This window comes from Trachinotus anak, unplaced genomic scaffold (assembly GCF_046630095.1).
Source record: "Trachinotus anak isolate AG129_WGS33_773 ecotype Australia unplaced genomic scaffold, CSIRO_AGI_Tana_v1 ptg000016l, whole genome shotgun sequence".
Lineage (NCBI taxonomy): Eukaryota > Metazoa > Chordata > Actinopteri > Carangiformes > Carangidae > Trachinotus > Trachinotus anak.
This window is the reverse complement of record NW_027273867.1, coordinates 24,708,192-24,726,794: the sequence shown is the minus strand read 5'-3', so window position 1 is coordinate 24,726,794 and position 18,603 is coordinate 24,708,192. Positions and strand designations below refer to the sequence as shown.

Sequence of the window (18,603 nt, the reverse complement as noted above, 5' to 3'; positions counted from 1 at the left end):
TCCTACTGGCTGGAGTAGTAAAGTGAAGTTTACTCTATGAGAGCACAAAGTGCATCTCCTCATAAACAAGCATCATTTACAGCCATATGATAAGAGCTGAGGACACAGCCATCGTATTCAGGGCAGGATTTGTGTTGAGAGTTATTATCTGCTGCGTAGGATGATTGTGTGTTTGCTCTGTTGAGTTTCACTGCTGCAGTGAAATGTGTTGTAAATGTCAGGGTGATGTTTCATGTGAACTAACTCAGTCAGCGAGGAAAGAAACTTCATGATGGGGCAGTGAATGTTTCACAGGAAATGAACTTACTGGCACACAGCAGGGACCAGCATGTCATTATATCCTGTTACATAAGACCCTTTTCCACTGGTCAAAACACCTGCTAACACTTACTAACACTGGGCAGTAGACGCGGGTATTCATCAGCTCTAGCTCCAATCAGCAGCGATGTAAACCCAACACCTAGATAATTTTCGCCCCTTATCTGTGCTGAAATGTCCTTCAGGGCACAAACACTGTAAACACGCCTGCCCAGCATGGTGCTGTTAAACCACAGACGCTGCAGCTACACAGCAGTTAGGGATAAGGGTGAGCTGCAGCCCTGAAATAAGGCTCAACACAGATCTGATTTACCAGTCTACCGACAGCTAGCAGCTGTGCTCTGCAACTGCATCCAGCATTTAAAAACCCCTTATACCCTCTAATACTGGTGTAAAAGGGTATTATTGTGGTACACTGTACACAGAGAGATTGACAATCCAGTGTGAAAACTGTTGTGTAGTATCGATCATCCACCCAGACCTCACTGTTATTAATGTTAAAAAAAATATATGATTACACCATTTTTTGTGGAAATATTTCTGGTATTCAACAGAACAGCGGGCCTTTAAAAATAACACAGGGAGTGGTTATGTTTGTGTAACCTACTGGGATCACAAAGTTAGGAAACTGTGAAAAATGTACTTTATGATTTCTACTTCAGGAAATGTGCCTGAAATCTGCAGAAAATAAAAACATCTGAAACTTCAGTGGTTAAAGTGTCACGGTGACTTATTCTATATGAGAAAAGCCAGCAGTAAAGCCCTGCTCACAAAGCGCGTCACTGTGTACCACAGCAGTGCAGAAGTCCCTCTGACCTGCATTAGCACTTTAGAACGGTAATATGAATCTTGAGAGTGTGAAGTGTGAGGCAGCACAGCCCCGTCTGTATAAAACCTCACTAAAGGATATTTCTAAACTCCTGTCACCTTTCCAAGATATCAGTTTTTCAGGAACTAAAAAGCTATGACAACCACAAACATGAGTTTACTCAGAAAGTGTGAAAAAAACAACAACAGCTGAAGAACTCAACTTTTGTAACTTAGAGGGGACGATTTAATCTTTAACGTAGGTTAAGACATGACAATCAGCAAACTACAGTTTCTACAGAGATCACTATCAAATCGGTGAAGCACCGCAGGTACTGGTCCACTATGTAGGGGCAGAGACCGGCACACACACACAAACAAACACACGCATGCACGCACGCACGCACACACACACACACAGCAGAACAAAAGGCGAAAAGTTAAGCAGCATAAGCTGCTGACAGCGAGCAGAGAGAAGCGACTGCACATCAGTCAGCGAGTCCCAGAGCACTGACACACTGACACTAACATAAGACGACTGCGAGCAGGTTCAGGCTCAGGGCACAACACGGATACAGTCAGCCTGTCAGGACTCAGAAGACTGTCTCACTGCTCAGCCAGGGTTTAGATAAGAGAAGAATGAACACAATGAAGGGAGGAGAAGGAGAGGAGGGAGGCAGAGAAGGAAGGGACAAGTGAACAAATAAATGATCCAACCAAAAAACACGAGTGAGTGTTTCCGTTGATCTGTCAGTAAAACAACCAGGTTGACAACCAAACTTGTCAGTCACCTAGTTAGTCTGAGACTAATTTATATTGTACTTCAGATCAAGATCAGTTGAAGTGAGTAAGAAAAGATAAGAGAAATAATATCTTGAGGGAGCAGTAGAGTAGGAGTAGAGTAACGATGAGGACATATATTGTAATTACCTCACCGCATTCATCACGGATCACTGTGACCAAAAATGATTCAGTGCATCACCCTCTGAACTCTCACCAGGTAACAGTCACCTGATCACAGATGTGTCATACTAATGACGACATATACGACTGTAAAGAACCACACCTGCCCTGATGCTCAGCCCAGAGGAAAAACTGTAGACTCTGTTTCCTTTATGTACCACGACGTCCTGGTGAAGATGAGGCTCATCTAGAGCCTGTCAGTCAGTGTGACAGATGATCAGTCAGTCAGTGTGATAGAAACCAGTCGGACAGGAGTGATTCTGACCTTATGGAAGCTGCCGTAGAAGAGTTTTTTGATTTCTGGCCCTTCAAAGGTCACCGTCTGAAACTCTCCTTTGTAGTCGTTGTTGAAGAACGTCAGAGTCTTCCCTCCGTCTGCAGGAACACACACAAACTACATGTCAAAAAAAGAATTACAAATAAACATATGGAAGATTACTCCTGATAGTGAGTGACAGACACTTGTCCAACAGATAAAGGTGCTGATTACATCATGGAAATCTGTACACAACAGCTTTCACCTGAATTTCTCCTGCATGGCAACATCAAACATTGGTATTTTGTGCATTCACAACATTTTTGTATGAGTTTGTAATTATAGAAATAAAGCACAAACAAAAAAGATGAATGAATGTCTTCATATTTACTCACTGTCCAGGATGACTCCCACCAGTGGCTCGTTGTTCTTGTTGAGGATCTCCCAGAGGGCAAAGGGCTCCTCTGGAGTGTTGGGCAGCAGTCTGAACAGCAGGGTGATGGTGTAGTCAGAGGGAAGCCCCTCAGGATGGATGTACCTGTGAGCCAGGATGGAAACATCAGACCCAGGTAAACACTGTGAAGCCCTCCTGGTTATGATCTCTTTTTAGGCTGAACAGTTGGAGTGTGGGTTCTGGGTACAGTCAGCTAGAGATATCAAAGTTTGTTTTCTTTACCAGAAGCCATGTGAAACAATTTCACCTAACTATGAACAACATATGATGATGAGAGAGTGAGAGTGAGATCCAGCAGTAAACCCTTCAATAAACAAGGTACTATTTTTATTAGAGTGAAGACTAAAAAATACACAAAGAAATGTGAATATATCTCAGTACCTGGTTGGCTGTGCCAGCAGTGCGTCACTGTGCAAGTGGAAACAGGGGAAGGTGTTGAAGGTACCAGGTACCATAGAAACACCAGACATGCTGCTGTACCGATTCTCCTCCAGCCCAAACAGCTCCATCATACGGAAACCTGAGAACAGGTGATAGGAATTTGGTTTCTGTGAGACTTGTGGCAACTTGTTAACACCAATGTTCAGTCCTGTTTATGAGACCAAAGGTCAAAGCAAAACTCTGAGTCACCAAACAGTGGTTGTTGTTGAGCTCATCTCTCGATCCAGGTATGTTTTTCTACTCTGCCAATAGGAGATTTCTGGATGTCCTGCACAGGCTACACATCATACTGCTCATATCTACTGTGCATACAGTGTGAATACGTGGGGAAAGGCCTCTACACACACACACGCACGCACGCACGCACGCACGCACGCACGCACACACACACACACACACACACACTGAACCCCATTACTTCTCTATAAACATGCCTTTGTGTGACAGGAGTTTAAAGAGTTAAAAGTTCTTCTCTTGTTTGTGGCTGCAGTAAAGCAACAGGTAGGATCTCCTACCTGGTGTAGAACTCCCACTCATTGGTATAGATGGACAAGCTGTCAAAGAAAAAAAATGGCTGATTAAGAAGAGACACAGCCTTGAAAGTCAATCAATCATCTTCAATATTGTAATTAAGAAACGTCACATGACATGAAGTTGGACTAAAGTGACAGACTCAGCTGTGTTCTACAACCAGAAACAGACTACGTCACTTTGATGAATACAAAACGTTTGGTTGCTCACTGGCAGTGGCGGCTTCACACACAAAGGTCACCAGCTTCTCCTCGATCTTCTTGAAGGCGTCCAGGTCGTCCACGAAGAAGACGTGTCTGTCGCTGGGTTTGCTGGCGATGCTCACCAGCTCGCCGTAGTCAGCGTCAGCAAAGCCGATAGCAAACACAATGTAACCTTCACAGGAAGACAGAGAACAAGCCAGAACGTGGATGAAGACTCTCAGACATCTTCACCACATATGAGGTTGATGCTTAATATGTCATAATTTAAACTGAAATGACTCTAAAGCTCTGGACCAAACAAAACAGACTAAATCAAAGCTGATTCTTCTCAGATCCTGGAAACCAAACTGGATCCCTGGGACTTTTTAAAAGCCTCAGGTAAAAACCATAGAAATGATAAACAACACAGTCCTGACCTTCCATCTGCATCTCCTTGGAAATCTTGTTGACGTCATCCTGGGACCGGCCGTCGGTGAGGACCACGAGGACGTTGGGGATTCCCCTCCTGACTCCTCCCTCCACCGTGAAGATGTTTTCCTTCACATGCTGGATGGCTCGACCTGATTGGACAGAGACGCAACAAAGTTAAAGACCTTAAAGCTGCTGCTGCTGGGTTTTCCTGCATTGAAGGACATGTTCATCCTGCATTTGAAAACTACTGTCCTACTTCTTGCTTTGTGAAGAAGTAAGAGAAAGAAGTCAAGAAGAGAGCAAAGACATAAGACCTTATTAACAGCACAGGTTTCATACGAACCAGTTATTAGATGTCAAAGCAGGATAGAGATTTCACTAGAAATTGTGATATGATGATAATTCATATGCAACATGCTGATGTATATGCACATCAGATAAAGCTGCATCAGAGTGGCCCAGCAGGGAAGGACCAGGTCCACATCTAAGATCAGTGCCATGGTGGCTGCAGTACAGAGCCACTGTGCTTCAGGGTTGTGTCATGACAGAGACAACACCTGAAATTCCAGAGTAGAACATAAAATCCAACTGTTTTTAAATGACAGGTGGAATTTCAGGACTTGTATAACGTATGTTGGCCTGGTTCGGAGTGCGAATAGTGAGTAAAATCTGCTGTTACTCCAAGCTACAAAGAGATTAACAGAAATCAGAAACACCTGGAATAAGTTTTTCATCATCAAATCATCATTAGAGTCTAAAGATTCTCTGGTTCCAGCTTCTCAGATGTGAAGATTTGCTGACTCCTGTCTCTGTTTTATATCATTGTAAAGTGAATATCTTACAGTTTTGGTTAGTTTGTCGATATTATTACTATAAAATAAACTAATTGTGAAAAATACACTCGTTTCTCTTGACTGCATTTCTTCAGGACGTTATATGTGATGCAGAATAGACCACAGAGCAACTGTTACATTTCTGTAAGAAATCAATAGCACCTGGTATTTAAAATAGATCAAGTGATCGAATAAGCTCCAGACCAGTGGGAACACTGGGAAACGGAGTCTTGATTGCAGTGTGCAGAATAAGGTGATTGAGCGCTCTTTAAGTCCCAAACTGCTGCAGCCTGATAGAAAGAGGGATTAGTGTTTTACAGTGTGACATTAGCAGTGGGAGAATTCTTCCCCAGCAGTGACGCTGTTACAAATCTGTCTTCTGCAGTCTCGTCCCCGCAGGAGAAACTGGCTGTGCTGCTTTGTAAACACTGATTAATGACTACACCTCTTGCTGCTTCCCCACAGACCTTCTCTCATTACACACACAGTCCAGAAATATAGGCGTCTGTGCACTTGTGCTAGGTTGTTGGTGTGAATGCAAACATACACACATTCTTATATAAAGGTGGTCTACATGAATGTGAGTATGAGACACATGCACACGCAGGTGACACAGTGCAAATGTTTGACTTGCACACACGTATAGCGACACAAGCAGTCACACACAGATTAAATTTTCTGTTTGCCTGCTGCTCAATAAAAATTGGTAATGTCATTAGGGAGGTGTGAATGAGTGTGTGCACGTGTCAGCCTGTTGATTTGTCTCACACAGGTGTCTGTGTTGGATTCAGAGGAGATGTTGGATTTTATCTGCAGCAGTCACAGTACGATAAGTCATACGCACTTCTACCACAGAAGAGATCCACACTTCTCCTCATTATGTTGTGTTTTTCTCTTCCTCAGCAGTGTGTCTGTGCCTGTGCACTCACCCGTCTTGGTGTTTCCTCCCTTGTAGGAAATCTTGTTGATGGCGTCGAGCAGTCGCTCCTTGTCGCTGTACGAGTTTAGCTTGAACTCAGTGCGGGCGTCGTCACTGAACTGGACCATGGCCACCTGTCATACAGCACAAGAGGAGGAATAATCAATGACAAAAAAGTTTTACAGTGAGGTTTCTTTAAGTTGTCAATTCATCCAAATTACAAAAGACATTTTCATACCTGGACCCTGTGAGCTACAGCCATGCAAACACGTTATGGTTTTGAGATTAATTTTTCTTCTGCCACACAGACATTTGTTTTGAGATTTTCAAATTTCTTAGAAGACAGAGAATCCTAAATTAAGTACAAACAGAATTCAACTCATTTGTACTGTGCACCTGGGTCAGGAGCAGTGTTTCACTGCCCTCTCTGGCTGAATGTTTCACCTGCTGGGAGTGGGTTTGGGTGGGTGTGGTCAGGAGTGTGCTCTGTTACACCTGTCACCACACTCAGTGATGTCATGATGCAGTGGCACACTTTCAGTTTTACACATTGACATTATGATAAAATTATAGTTAAACAAACAAACAAACAAAAAAAAACTTCTGTGGAAGAACAGCACCTTCTGCAAACAGATTTCTCGCTAAAGTTTGACACACTGCTCTTAGTAATGATTTTCCTTGTTTACACCAATCAAGCTGCTGGTTCAAAATGAATTAATCACTATGTATCATTAAAGGAGTTACGTGTTGTGTTCACTTCGGGACTTCAGTCCTGGTGTTGTGGCAGAGAATGAAAATGAGTTGTTTCATCAGTGAGCTGGGCTGTGGCCACCTGCGAGACCACACAGGAACATTCTTTATTTGTACAAAACAAAAACCGTAAATGAGGGCAGCTTAGTGAGGCTTATTTTCAGAATGCTGCTGCAGAACGTAGAACAAGAATCTGAACACAGAACTGAACAGGGTTTCAACCACCTGGGAACACTAGAGGAACAGTGAACATACATAAATAACAGACAGCAGAATACAGCAGCTCTTTAGTATTACATACTTGGTGCTAGTTTGTCCTTGAAAGTGGCTTTTTCATGTTACACTGTATTTCAGTGTAACATGAAAAGTGCTGTTAAACTAGGGTTGGTTTTCGAGGCAAAGGGGACACAGTGAACCAGGTTTCCAGGTTTGGTTGTCGACTGTTGTTTGGCCAGAAGAAGACATCACTCAGGAAAACTGAGATGGGCATTTTGTAGACGGAACAAGTAACTGAATAAAACAGGTGACAGGTTAATCAGTATTTTATTTCATTAGTGATCCTTTTTGATTATAAAGCAGGTCTATGTTCTATATTAATACTGTGAAAGTATCTAAGCGCTCATTTGGTTCTTAAAACCACAAATATATCAACACAATATAGGACCTTGAAATACAAATGCAATTCAAACAAATCCCTTTAATTCATGCAAAATATAAACAAATGGGGTTTGTGTGATTTTGGACAGGCCTTTGTGTTTTTGACTTCACAAATTAAATTCTGCATCTTTTTCTATGAACCTGAAAGTGTCTGGCTGTTTTTTATTTCTGAGGTATATCAGCACTGTGCACGCCTGTCGATAACCTGTCAGTCTAACAGTGTGGTGGGAGAGTTCCCAGACACCATGAGCTTAGGAATAACAGATGCTAAAGCTTTCACGAACTACACATACTGTAGATGATTGTTTTGAGAAAAACGGAGAGTGATGAGAGAAAGGAAAGTAAAAACAACTTTCATTATAAAACATCTGTCCCTGACCCCGTCTGTGCTACCTGTGTGCCATCTGGGCCGATCCTGTCCAGAGCTCCAGTGGTGCTGTACAGGAAGCGTATGATCTTCAGGAAGTTGTCATCACCAATACTCCAGGAACCATCGACCAGGAAGACCAAATCTGCTTTGGCTGCCTTACAGACTACACAGAGAGGGAGAGGGTTGTGATGCAAAAGAGCGCAGGAGAGAAGGCAATTTGAGGAGAAGGAAGAGGAATTTACATTTTCTATCTCCATCTCCTGTCAGAGGCTGTTCGCATTTTTGTTGTTGACAAGGCCGAGATGATAAAAAGAAAAAAAAAAGAATAGATGACGATGAAACAAAGGGGGTGAGATGGAGGAGGATGTAGGTGAATGAAAGGAGAAGGACAATGATACACAGGTAGAGACAGGAGCATCGTATGTGGCTTAATCTGCTTTAAATACAAAAATCTATTTTTATGTTCTTATGCCTGAAAAAACTGTTAATGTGACGATTTTTGCTGAATTAAATGACATTTCACCAAGATTCTCCACTGAAGGTTTTCTGATTTTGATAATTTTTTGCTGTTTATGCTCGTTTGACCATTTTTGAATATAATGTCATTGTGTTCAGTTTGTATTTTTTTCTTTCAACAGTGAAATTATAAAAGTGGGATCTTATGTTACAGCACGACAGAGCCAAAGAAGGAGCAAAAAGCGAGTGAAGAGTTGAAGGATAAAGACTGTGTCCATTTTGACTTCAGACTGAAACTGAGTCTCTTTGATTATACATATTAAATGAACTACAAGCACTGACTTTGGATGATATAGCTTGAAGGGACAATGTTATGCTGTTATGGCTCAGCTGCTTTGTCTTTGTTTGTGGAAAGGGGATTTAGGCTCTACTTCTCTGCTATCTTTGCCTCTTGTCTTGTTTTACTAGTTTTATAACTTTGCTTTCTTTTCTGATTCATCGCTGTTCAAATAAACAAACCTGGACTTGATTTTGATGGATGATGACTCAAGAATAAAAGAAAATCAGCTTTTGAGTGAAGTTGATTGATTAGACCTGAAGAGGTCTCGACTTCTAAACGATTGAAACTGTGTTAAACTCATTAAATGCAAAACACAGGGTTGCCTCTTTTGCTCTTCACCAATCACTCCAATCACTTTCTCTTCTCCTCTCATAAAATCACACTTAAGGGTCAGCTGGTGCCGGATTGATCCACTGACAGCTTTAATTCTATCATCTGCTCTTTGTTTACTGCAAACATTTACTTAATGAACCACAAACTGATTTTTCTATCACAGTTAAAGCCTGCGGCTGGCATTAATCAGGTTTTCTGAGGGGAGAAGCACTAGATCAGATTTATGTAAGTTCTCAGTTCAGCCACTGCCATGACTTTGCTGTCACGCTGAAACCTGTGCAGCTCCTGGTAAATGTGAGACAGAGGGAGCGAGCCGGCCAGTTATGAAAAGAAAGAGGTGTAAGAGTCAAAAGACCTGACGGACGAAGGAAACGGAATACAGTTTAAATTCAGTTCATGACAGGTTCTGTGTACATCTTCACAAATATACTTAAAGGTCCGTCTAAGGACAGTCTAAAGGTAGATGTCCATGTGTTTGTGATTATAAAGCAGGTCTAGGTTCTATATTAATACTGTGAAAGTATCAAAGCCTCAGTCCACAGAGAAATGCACACAGCCTGTATTCAAAAACTGAGCCTTAAAACCAGCCGTCAGGACTCTGTGATGTCAAAACGAAGCAGTCACTGCCCTCAGCCACGCCCCAAGCCCCGCCCACCTGGACCCACCATCCAACTTTGCAGGATTTGTTTTCTCTGAGTATTTACCTGAAATCTGCTATATTTTTATTGGATCACTCAGAAAACAGTCAGCCAATCAGAGGAGAGGCTCAGATCCTCTCCTCTGGCTGACTGACCTGTTGTTACTAGAGTTCCAGAGAGAAGCCCGAGAGAGGAGATGTAAAACTACACCGAGATGGTTTTTGGTTCTTAAAGCCACAAATATATCTTCTGATGGAGATCAACAAGTAAAATACACTCAAACTGGGGCAGTATTAGATCATATTTATTAGGATTCACATGAGCCTTGTATTTATAAATGTATCTGTACTCAAGTGCTTTGATGTGAAGCCAGATCTGGCCCATGGATGGCTGTTTGCCTGCCACTGCTTTATAGGATAAACCATAATACTGAGGTGACACAGTAGTTTTAAAAAAAGATCCTATTTGCAGTTTTTAAATGATCTGAACCCAACAATATTAACTAGGGACATGTAGCTTGGATGAATTCATACGACTGCAGCCAGTGAGAAGCAGTACGCTCACTACTGTCTCTGTCTGAGCCCGTTCATTAAGAACCAGAGTGTCTTATAAACATGAAGTCACGTCTAAGGGGCTCCTTCTCTTTTTGACTGATTGACTATTCAAATATTCTTTAGACAAAGACAAAGACACCTGTACTGTTCACACCAGTCCCTGTACTTCCTCTGATTTTCCTCTCACAGATACAAAACAGCTGTCGAGTGTTGTGAAAATCAAAATGTTGATTCTGTTGTGAGAGATATGTGAAGAATGTGAATTACATGTCTGTGGAGATGAAAACTGCTGCGACTGATCCAAGGTCTGCATTTAAGTCATTTACTTCACACAACCTTTTTAATCTTCTGCTGAAAACTTTTCTCTGTAATTAAGTGTTATTTGATGACACCTGTGAGTGTGATAGTTGGACATGAAAGTTATCGCTCTTTTCTTCTCCATACATAGATATTTTTGTTTTCATATGTCAGAATTCAGTGGGTGTGTGAGTGACACATCACTGTGTGGGAGGAGAACAGTTAAAGCTTATTTACTGTTGTGTGCACAATGCCAGTGTGCTGACACTTAACTGTCATCGTCACACAAGCACGCACCTCAAACTCTTCACTTTGACAAGTAACACATCTTATTTTGATTTGTAAGAAATGAAATGTGGGCGAACAGTGAGCTAAAATTAGTCTCTGAGTCAGTGACAAAGTGCAGCAGTTACATCTGGTAAATGAACCAAATTATTCAGAAAAAAAACACTTAGAGATTTTCTGTAGAATGCAACATTTTTGTTGACTATTGCTGAACAAAATTTTCAATTTGTTTTGTGTTTTGGCCTGTTACCTGAAAAAGGTGTTATTTCTTATATTTCTTGTATTAATTAGATAAAGCTCCACACAGTCTAAAGGTAGATGTCCATGTGTTTGTGATTATAAAGCAGGTCTAGGTTCTATATTAATACTGTGAAAGTATCAAAGCCTCAGTCCACGGAGAAATGCACACAGCCTGTATTCAGAAACTGAGCCTTAAAACCAGCCGTCAGGACTTCTGGAACTGGAGCCCCGCCCACCTGGACCCACCATCCAAACTTGTAGGATTTGGTTTCTCTGAGTGTTTACCTGAAATTTGCTATATTTTTATTGGATCACTCAGAAAACAGTCAGCTGACCATAAAATTTCCCCAAAATACTTAAGAACAATTACATGAAAACTACATTTAAATACAGTACAGTACAGTAAAGTACAGTAAATATATTTTGACTCCTGAAATGTGGCAAAAACAGAAAGAAGAGTTAGATCATATTTCAGGTATGAGCTAAGGTGATGCAACTATGATGAAAGCAGGTTTCACCTCTCTCATCAGGCAGACTGCGCTGCCTCCTCTATATCATCAACAGTCATCACTGTTTTTAATACACCGTGTTTTCCCAGTAAAACAGAAACAGTCATTATTTAAACCGATACATCCACATCAAAACGACAAGAAAATAACAACTTAAATGAGCTCTTACCTTCTTTGGCTGGGGGGATTGTGGGTAGCGGGGTGGTGGTGGGGGGTCTGGTCGGCGCCGGGGTCGGGATGGGTACTGAGAATAGACAAGACACACACATAGATGAGGACATGAAAACCTGCAGTTATGACCACATTAATCATAAAACGATCACCACATGCTATATTATCCCAAAATTAAATTCCCCGTCCAAAGTCAAAATTAAAAAGTAGAAGAACGACTGAGGAGAGACCCTGGCCTCAGACGCGCCGCAGTCACCTGTACAATGTACAGAATGTGTAAAATAACTACGTTCAGCTCTGTGATTTTAGCTCCTGTATAATTTGGTAGATTGATCACAGTCAAACTTAAACTGTCTTTGCTTTCAACTCCTTACATTTATTCCGTGTGGGGGGGTGTGAAAAAAAATAGATAAACCAGCTGCCCCCCTCCGACACACACACACACACACACACACACACACACACACACATGGTTTATCCATTCAGTGCTGTTTAGGCAGGAAATCAGCTACCTGAGGCTGAGTTACTTGTGATGGCAGGTAGGGAGCGTTCAGTAGCGGCTGCCTGCAGCGATGGGGATACTCATTTGGAGAAAAGACTCTGGCTTTCATTTGCATCAAAACAAAGCAATAAATCATGGTGGAGGCTCTCTGCAGAGCTACAGTACAGAGGGGAGCAGCTACAAGCAAACAAATACCTGCTGTGGGGAAGGATCGCTCTTTCTTTCTTCCTTCCTTTCTTTTATCCCTGTGATTACTTCTTTGTCTTGTTTTCACCATCTCGTCAGCCTCTCATCTCTTTGTCTCCAGAAACTCTATTTGTCTCTTTCATTTTCTTTACCTCCATCTTTTCTCTTTCCTTCCCACTGAATTCTTTGTCCTCACTTCATTATGTTACGGAGATGAACTTGCAGAGGCTCTAAATTTGTTCCTGATAGCTAATCCATCTCAGGAAACATGATGGCTGCTTATGTTTTGTCAAATTTTTATTGTAATTGCCTGGCAGAACAACGCAGAACAGCGACTTTGCAGAAACAAAATAACTCTAACTACACTGCAGTGTTGTTGAGCCTGCATGATGTTCATTTGGCTGAATGCTGGAAGCACATTTAGGTCTGCAATTAAATTTTCATAGCAAACTGTTGTGCACTGGAACAAAGAGCTGCCTGATGAAAAAACACCAAAATCTTTCAAACCCATTCTCTGAATACTTTTGATATGAGCTAAAACAGCAGCAGGCTAATGATATAAGGTACCAATGTTAACATGTGACTAATAGCAATTACTAGCAGCGTGTTTAGTCCCTAGCCAGTGTTTAGGAAGCTCCTTTTAAAGCATAGCTGAACTACAGTAAATCTACCTGAGCGAGAGATCTAGTTTGGTTAACTAAACCTACTTAGAAAAAGTAGTTAAAACTACTTCGTAAAAAACGGTCAAATTAATAATGTAGATGATATGAAATTCTAACAAAATAACCTGGCGTACATACCAGAAACTAGCAGTGGTTTTGTTTACAGCAGTTGTTAAGGTCGTGATGATTCTTCCTAAGACTGAGATTCAGGAGTTGTATCCATGATAATGTTGTCGCTGTGTTAGTATTGAGCAACGCCCTCGGCTTTTGGACATGAGTTACACAAAGGTCAAGTGTGTGGTGTGGACTGCCTGAGCTGCCTTCACAGCAGTCAGGATGAACGAGGTAAAATACATATAAACAATCCATCTGTTTGTAGTTTCAGTTGTTAACTACACAGAAGTGAAATAAAGTATTTTAACTACTTGAGTGGCTATGCACATAGCGATGTAGCTGAACTACCAGCAAGCTACTGCTAAATGTGGTTAAACTGCTAGTTTAATTACATGAGGTTCACTGCTCCCCAACACTTGTTCTATCTTACTGTAGTTACTTCCCTGCTAATTTCAGTATTTTAATCCATTCATAATTTTACCAGTAGATTGTGCAGAGAATTATTACATGATATGGAATTGCAGGTTTTTATCAACACCTCCCACTGCTAGTTTAATACATTAACACCAAAGCTGATCAAAGTGATGAGTAACAAAAAGGATCAGTTTTCAGTTAAAAAAGAAAAAGACCTACTATCAAACCTGTTGACTAGATGCTGCAGAGACACTACTACTATTACCTTGTTGTGTTCACACAGTTCACATTCACTCTCACTCTAATGAGGTTTAGATAAAAGAGATGCAGAATCTTCATCTCTGCACTGAAGCTTGTAAATAAGAGTTACAGGAAAATGGCTGAAACAACTAAAGTCCGTATAAAAAAGGGTGAATTTACTTTTAAACACTGAAAGATTACACAGCACACAGCGCTCACTGAAAATGAAAAGGAAAAAAAAAAAAAAGCCCACCCACCCCAGCGGCCTCCCCTCCCCTCCCCCGTCTCCACACAGTGGGTCTTGATTAGTGTTGGGGGCTGCCGCTGCAGAACAAACAGCTCATTCTGAAAAGAAGAAGAGGATCCAGCTCTCATTGCTCCCATGAGGATGTTTCATGTTGAGAATGGCGTGATCGTCCTCCAGCCTGTGTTGGGCTTCTTTTCTGCTCGGGGACAGCTGACAGCAGCTTGTGTTTCTGCCATATTGTTATTATGACACATGTATGGGTGTGTTTGGCACATTGTATGAAGGAGTAAAGTACTAGATGTGTCAGTGGTGTGTGTCAGCGTGCTTGTGTGAGACAAATGCAATGTGTGTTTGTGCAGAAAAGCTGTGAACAGTTTCCCCCTCTGATGTGTGAGTTCTTCAGAATCAGACGATCCTAAAAATCCCAACGCAATCACACAATTTTCAGTTCTCTCACTGAGGCCTGGGTGAATCAGCTTGAAACTGATTTAGTTGGTTCTACAACAGATGACTTACAGTTTATTCTTAAACACGTTCATTATTTTGCTCATAGGCCTAGATCAGTGGTTCCCAACCTATGGGCCGGGGACCACTGGCAGGGCGCGAATATATTCCAAGTGGGCCGACAAACCCTTTGCAAACACTACAGTTTTGGTGAAAAGATAAAGAGAAAATTTCTGTCCAAAGTGAATCAGTTCTTGCATGTATATGTATGTATAGAATACAGTACCTAACATCTCTCAGTCACAGAACAGTAGCAAAATTTTGTCAACGTGCAGAATAATGTGAACTAAAATATTAGCTGTCCTCAGAAAACTTAAATCTGTCAATCAAAAAAAACTCCAAAGTGATGCACACATTTCTGTCTTTCTGTCAGTGTTTGAAAGTGTTACATCTGAGTGTGTGTGTGTGTGTGTGTGTGTGTGTGTGTGTGTGTGTGTGTCTGTACTTACGAGTCTTTTCAATAACCGTGACTGCAGGTCCTTCAGTCCCGTCCTGCAGCTGAGCGTACACACTGATCTTATACTGTGTGTTGGGCTTCAGGTTGTTGAAACAGTGTCTGTTGGCTCCTCCACTCAGCTTCGTCTCCTGCCTCTGACCATCTGCAGTAAAAACACAAACCTCATCAGTCTGGAAAAGCTGCTGTTTGTGCAGAGAATGTTTTATTTGGACAGAGCAGCAAACAAAAGTTAGCAAATATTAAAATGTCCATTTAAGAAGGACCTTTCCAGTGTAGCTGAGTTTTGATTAGTACGGTGGCCCCCTCTGACCAAACTCCACAGCAGATGGTGTAAAAAAGCCACACGACAGATGTGCTCCTGTTTCAGACTGCTGAGGATGTGTCATTTGCTCTCTAAGCTGACACACTGTGAGTCAATGAAATAACCTCCCACTTAAACAGATGGACTGATGAAGGAGTTGTTTCCTCTGTTTATTATTATTATTATTATTATTGTAAGCAACCAATAAAATCCAGCTCTCAGCAGTCAGGGCTAACTGACAGACCAAATCCAATTACTGAAATAATCAACATGTGTTTTTTGCTTTTCACTCCGTGCTCATGGTCAAGGTCGACTGGCAACATGTCAAATATATTTCTCAGAAAAACTTGCTGTTCAAAAAACACCATGCACTCATTTCTACAGCTTCATCACAGGGGGCAGGTGGAACATTTTAATGAGTTAAATAGCTGCAGTGTTGCGCCAAGAGCTGATGCTTTTAATAAAACTGCCAATATGACACAACATCCAAACAGACTGATTTTAGTACTGCACATGTGTGTGCATTTAAGTATAGATGCGTGTGTGTGTGTGTGTGTGTGTGGTCAAACAGAAGTTTAACTCCTTAGTTTAACAGGTGACATACAGTCCCTATATCAAGAGTGATGTTGCCATATATGTGACTTATAAAGGGACATATTATTATCAAATATATACATATATAAACATATACATTTATAACATATATTAAAATTACATATGCACCTATATTAAAAATGTCTCTGATTAATTTTTATATGGTATAACATGTTGCGACCATATATGTTAACGATATTTAAATCATATATGTTATATATATAACATATATATGTCTTCCCATTCTAGAAAAGTGGTCTCAGATCAGGACCCCACTGTAAATAATTCAACATATATTAACAGGCAACATGTCTACAATGTAAGCATACATAAATATACATATTTGTATGAAGTTTTTTTTATTTTATTTGTACATATATTTTGTACATGGGAATTAAATACATGCGCATATATTACATTTACACCAGGTTCTATGTAGGCATCAAATACATGTCCTTTTAACTGAATAAGCTTATTAATAAGCTACAAAAGAAAAATTATTATGATCCAAATGAAGATTCACTTATCTATGTAATTTTTGAATCTGCTGATGTAAATTACCTAATATCACTGAGAACCATATAACATGACACAGACTTGCTGAAAGTTGGAAGCTCATGTTTTGAGGGTGTCACTGTGTAACATTAGATCAAATAAAATACCTGCATTTCATTACAGATACAGAAACTGTTTTTTTTTTAAAGTACTTATTTTTTGCTTCTAATTTCAACACACAACTCCATTTGTTCCATTTAAAAGTCAAAAAAAGTAAAAGTGAGTAAAGTTAAATAAATGAATGAATAATTTCATTATAAGAGTCATACACAAACCTACATGGACTAACAAGAAACTATGATTCTACACATTACGCACAGACAAAGACAAAGAGGTGCTCTGATTATGTTTGAACAGCTCAATGGTGCTGCCGAGTCCCTAAACCTCTCAGCTCATTGTGGATATTCTGAAACACACAACAGTGAGGTGGGACAAACAAATACCAAAGTTATGTCTAGAATAAGGAAATACGTGATCAAAGAAAGACTTACCAAGTTTAGGAATCTGAACAAACATTTAGCGCCAACCTTCAGTGTTTCACAATTTCCAGTATTTGGTGTCAAAAGAAAGAATTAAGTCCGTACATGAAATAGTTAGACACCCAGCCAAAATGTTAAAGGAGATATGAAACACGGATTTAATAACATCAGGTTAAAAATGTGAGTAAGATTATTTCCACAGAGGCTCTCTAATTTGTGAAGGTTCACACTGTTCTTCAGTGTAGAAGGAGGATTATTCAGATGTCTGGCAACCCTGATATGTGAGTGTTGTTTTCAGCATTGGGGATCTTATTATCCCGTACATGGAGAGGTTTGATTTCTGATCTATGTTAATGATTCTATATCAATCTCTCCTCTGTCCTCCCATCTATACCAACAGCATAACGTCACATCATTTCCCTCCTTCTCTCGCAGCAGACACGTCCCTCTAGTAATTATTTACCAGCTGTTCTGACATAAATCCTCATTTAGCTCCATTGTGTGTTGAGAGAACCAATACCTGGGAGCTGCCTGAAGAAACTCCAGGGACCTGCAATAATACGTGCCTTTTATATGACATTAATGATGGCAGTGCTGTTGCTGGAGGCCTAAAGGTGATGAATAACAGCCATTATTTTCCTATTTGGTGGATGACAGCTGTATTAAAAGTCAATCTTACCTTTGAGGGGGTGACCGAATGGTGGACGTGTGCAATCGAATCGGGGCCACACCATCTGTTGTTTGATGTTATTTTGGTATGTTGGAGTGTGTTACCAGTTTCAAACAAATTGGAAAATACACAATTATTACTGCTGGCGCTGAGCCCGGTGGCTGCGGAGAATCAGCACCGAGAAAATGACTTTAATAATTGCAAGGCTGTTTTTGTGGAGGTGACTTTGGTGCAGAGCCTCTTTCGACAGCGGAAGCAGGAGATGAATACATCAAAGTACGCAAAACAGAAATAGACTTTTATAGAGTTTATTAGAGACTCTGGAGGTAATCCAGAGACACTAAGGAGAAAGATCCTGGTCTGGTTTAATACAGAATACATAATGTGTTTATTTACATTTAACCAAAACCACCATCTTTCTCTAACCTTAACCAAAGAGCTGTTGTTGTCTAAACTGCAGACAGGACTCAGGATGTGAAACCTGGTCTCTGGTGTGACAGTTGTGAGTTTTCTATCATTACTCCTACAAAACACATTGTGTCACAGTTTGGTTGCCTATGAACACAAATTCTAGGAGACAGGGTTGTCCCCTGGGTATTTTCCTGTCAGAGAGCAAAAGCCACTGAAACAATTTTGAAATCATCACATGGAACCAAAAATCTCCATGGAAACGTAAACACCTACTAAGGCCAAAGGCCAGGATGTTTTATAATAAAAATAAAGTTGAATATAACTTCAACTTGGTGTCATTTTCCCTCTGTCTCTCTGACTGGACTGGAAATTCAGATGAGCTCTTCTACCTACTGGGGAAATATCGCCATCTTACTGTAGGTCCCTGACAACTACCGGAGCCTTCGTGCCTGAAGCAAAATGTGATGGTTTCATTTTCAAAATAGTAGAATCAGACAATTTTTGGCTCTTTTTAGAGTGAAAATTAGTAAC

General features: G+C 40.7%; 1 protein-coding gene across 5 annotated transcripts in view; it reads right to left on the bottom strand.

Moving 5' to 3' along the window:
* LOC139633878 (collagen alpha-1(XIV) chain-like) overlaps positions 1-18,603 on the bottom strand; it is a 154,183-nt gene that overhangs the window by 46,562 nt on the left and 89,018 nt on the right. For all 5 annotated transcript variants that reach the window (XM_071499902.1, XM_071499900.1, XM_071499903.1 and 2 more), the window contains 10 exons: positions 15,055-15,204; positions 11,735-11,809; positions 7,937-8,076; positions 6,147-6,270; positions 4,390-4,533; positions 3,981-4,145; positions 3,755-3,793; positions 3,180-3,318; positions 2,740-2,882; positions 2,354-2,463 (listed from right to left, as the gene is read on the bottom strand). In XM_071499902.1, the coding sequence (XP_071356003.1) occupies positions 2,354-2,463; positions 2,740-2,882; positions 3,180-3,318; positions 3,755-3,793; positions 3,981-4,145; positions 4,390-4,533; positions 6,147-6,270; positions 7,937-8,076; positions 11,735-11,809; positions 15,055-15,204 (1,229 nt within the window). The remainder of the gene's footprint in view (positions 1-2,353; positions 2,464-2,739; positions 2,883-3,179; positions 3,319-3,754; positions 3,794-3,980; positions 4,146-4,389; positions 4,534-6,146; positions 6,271-7,936; positions 8,077-11,734; positions 11,810-15,054; positions 15,205-18,603) is intronic.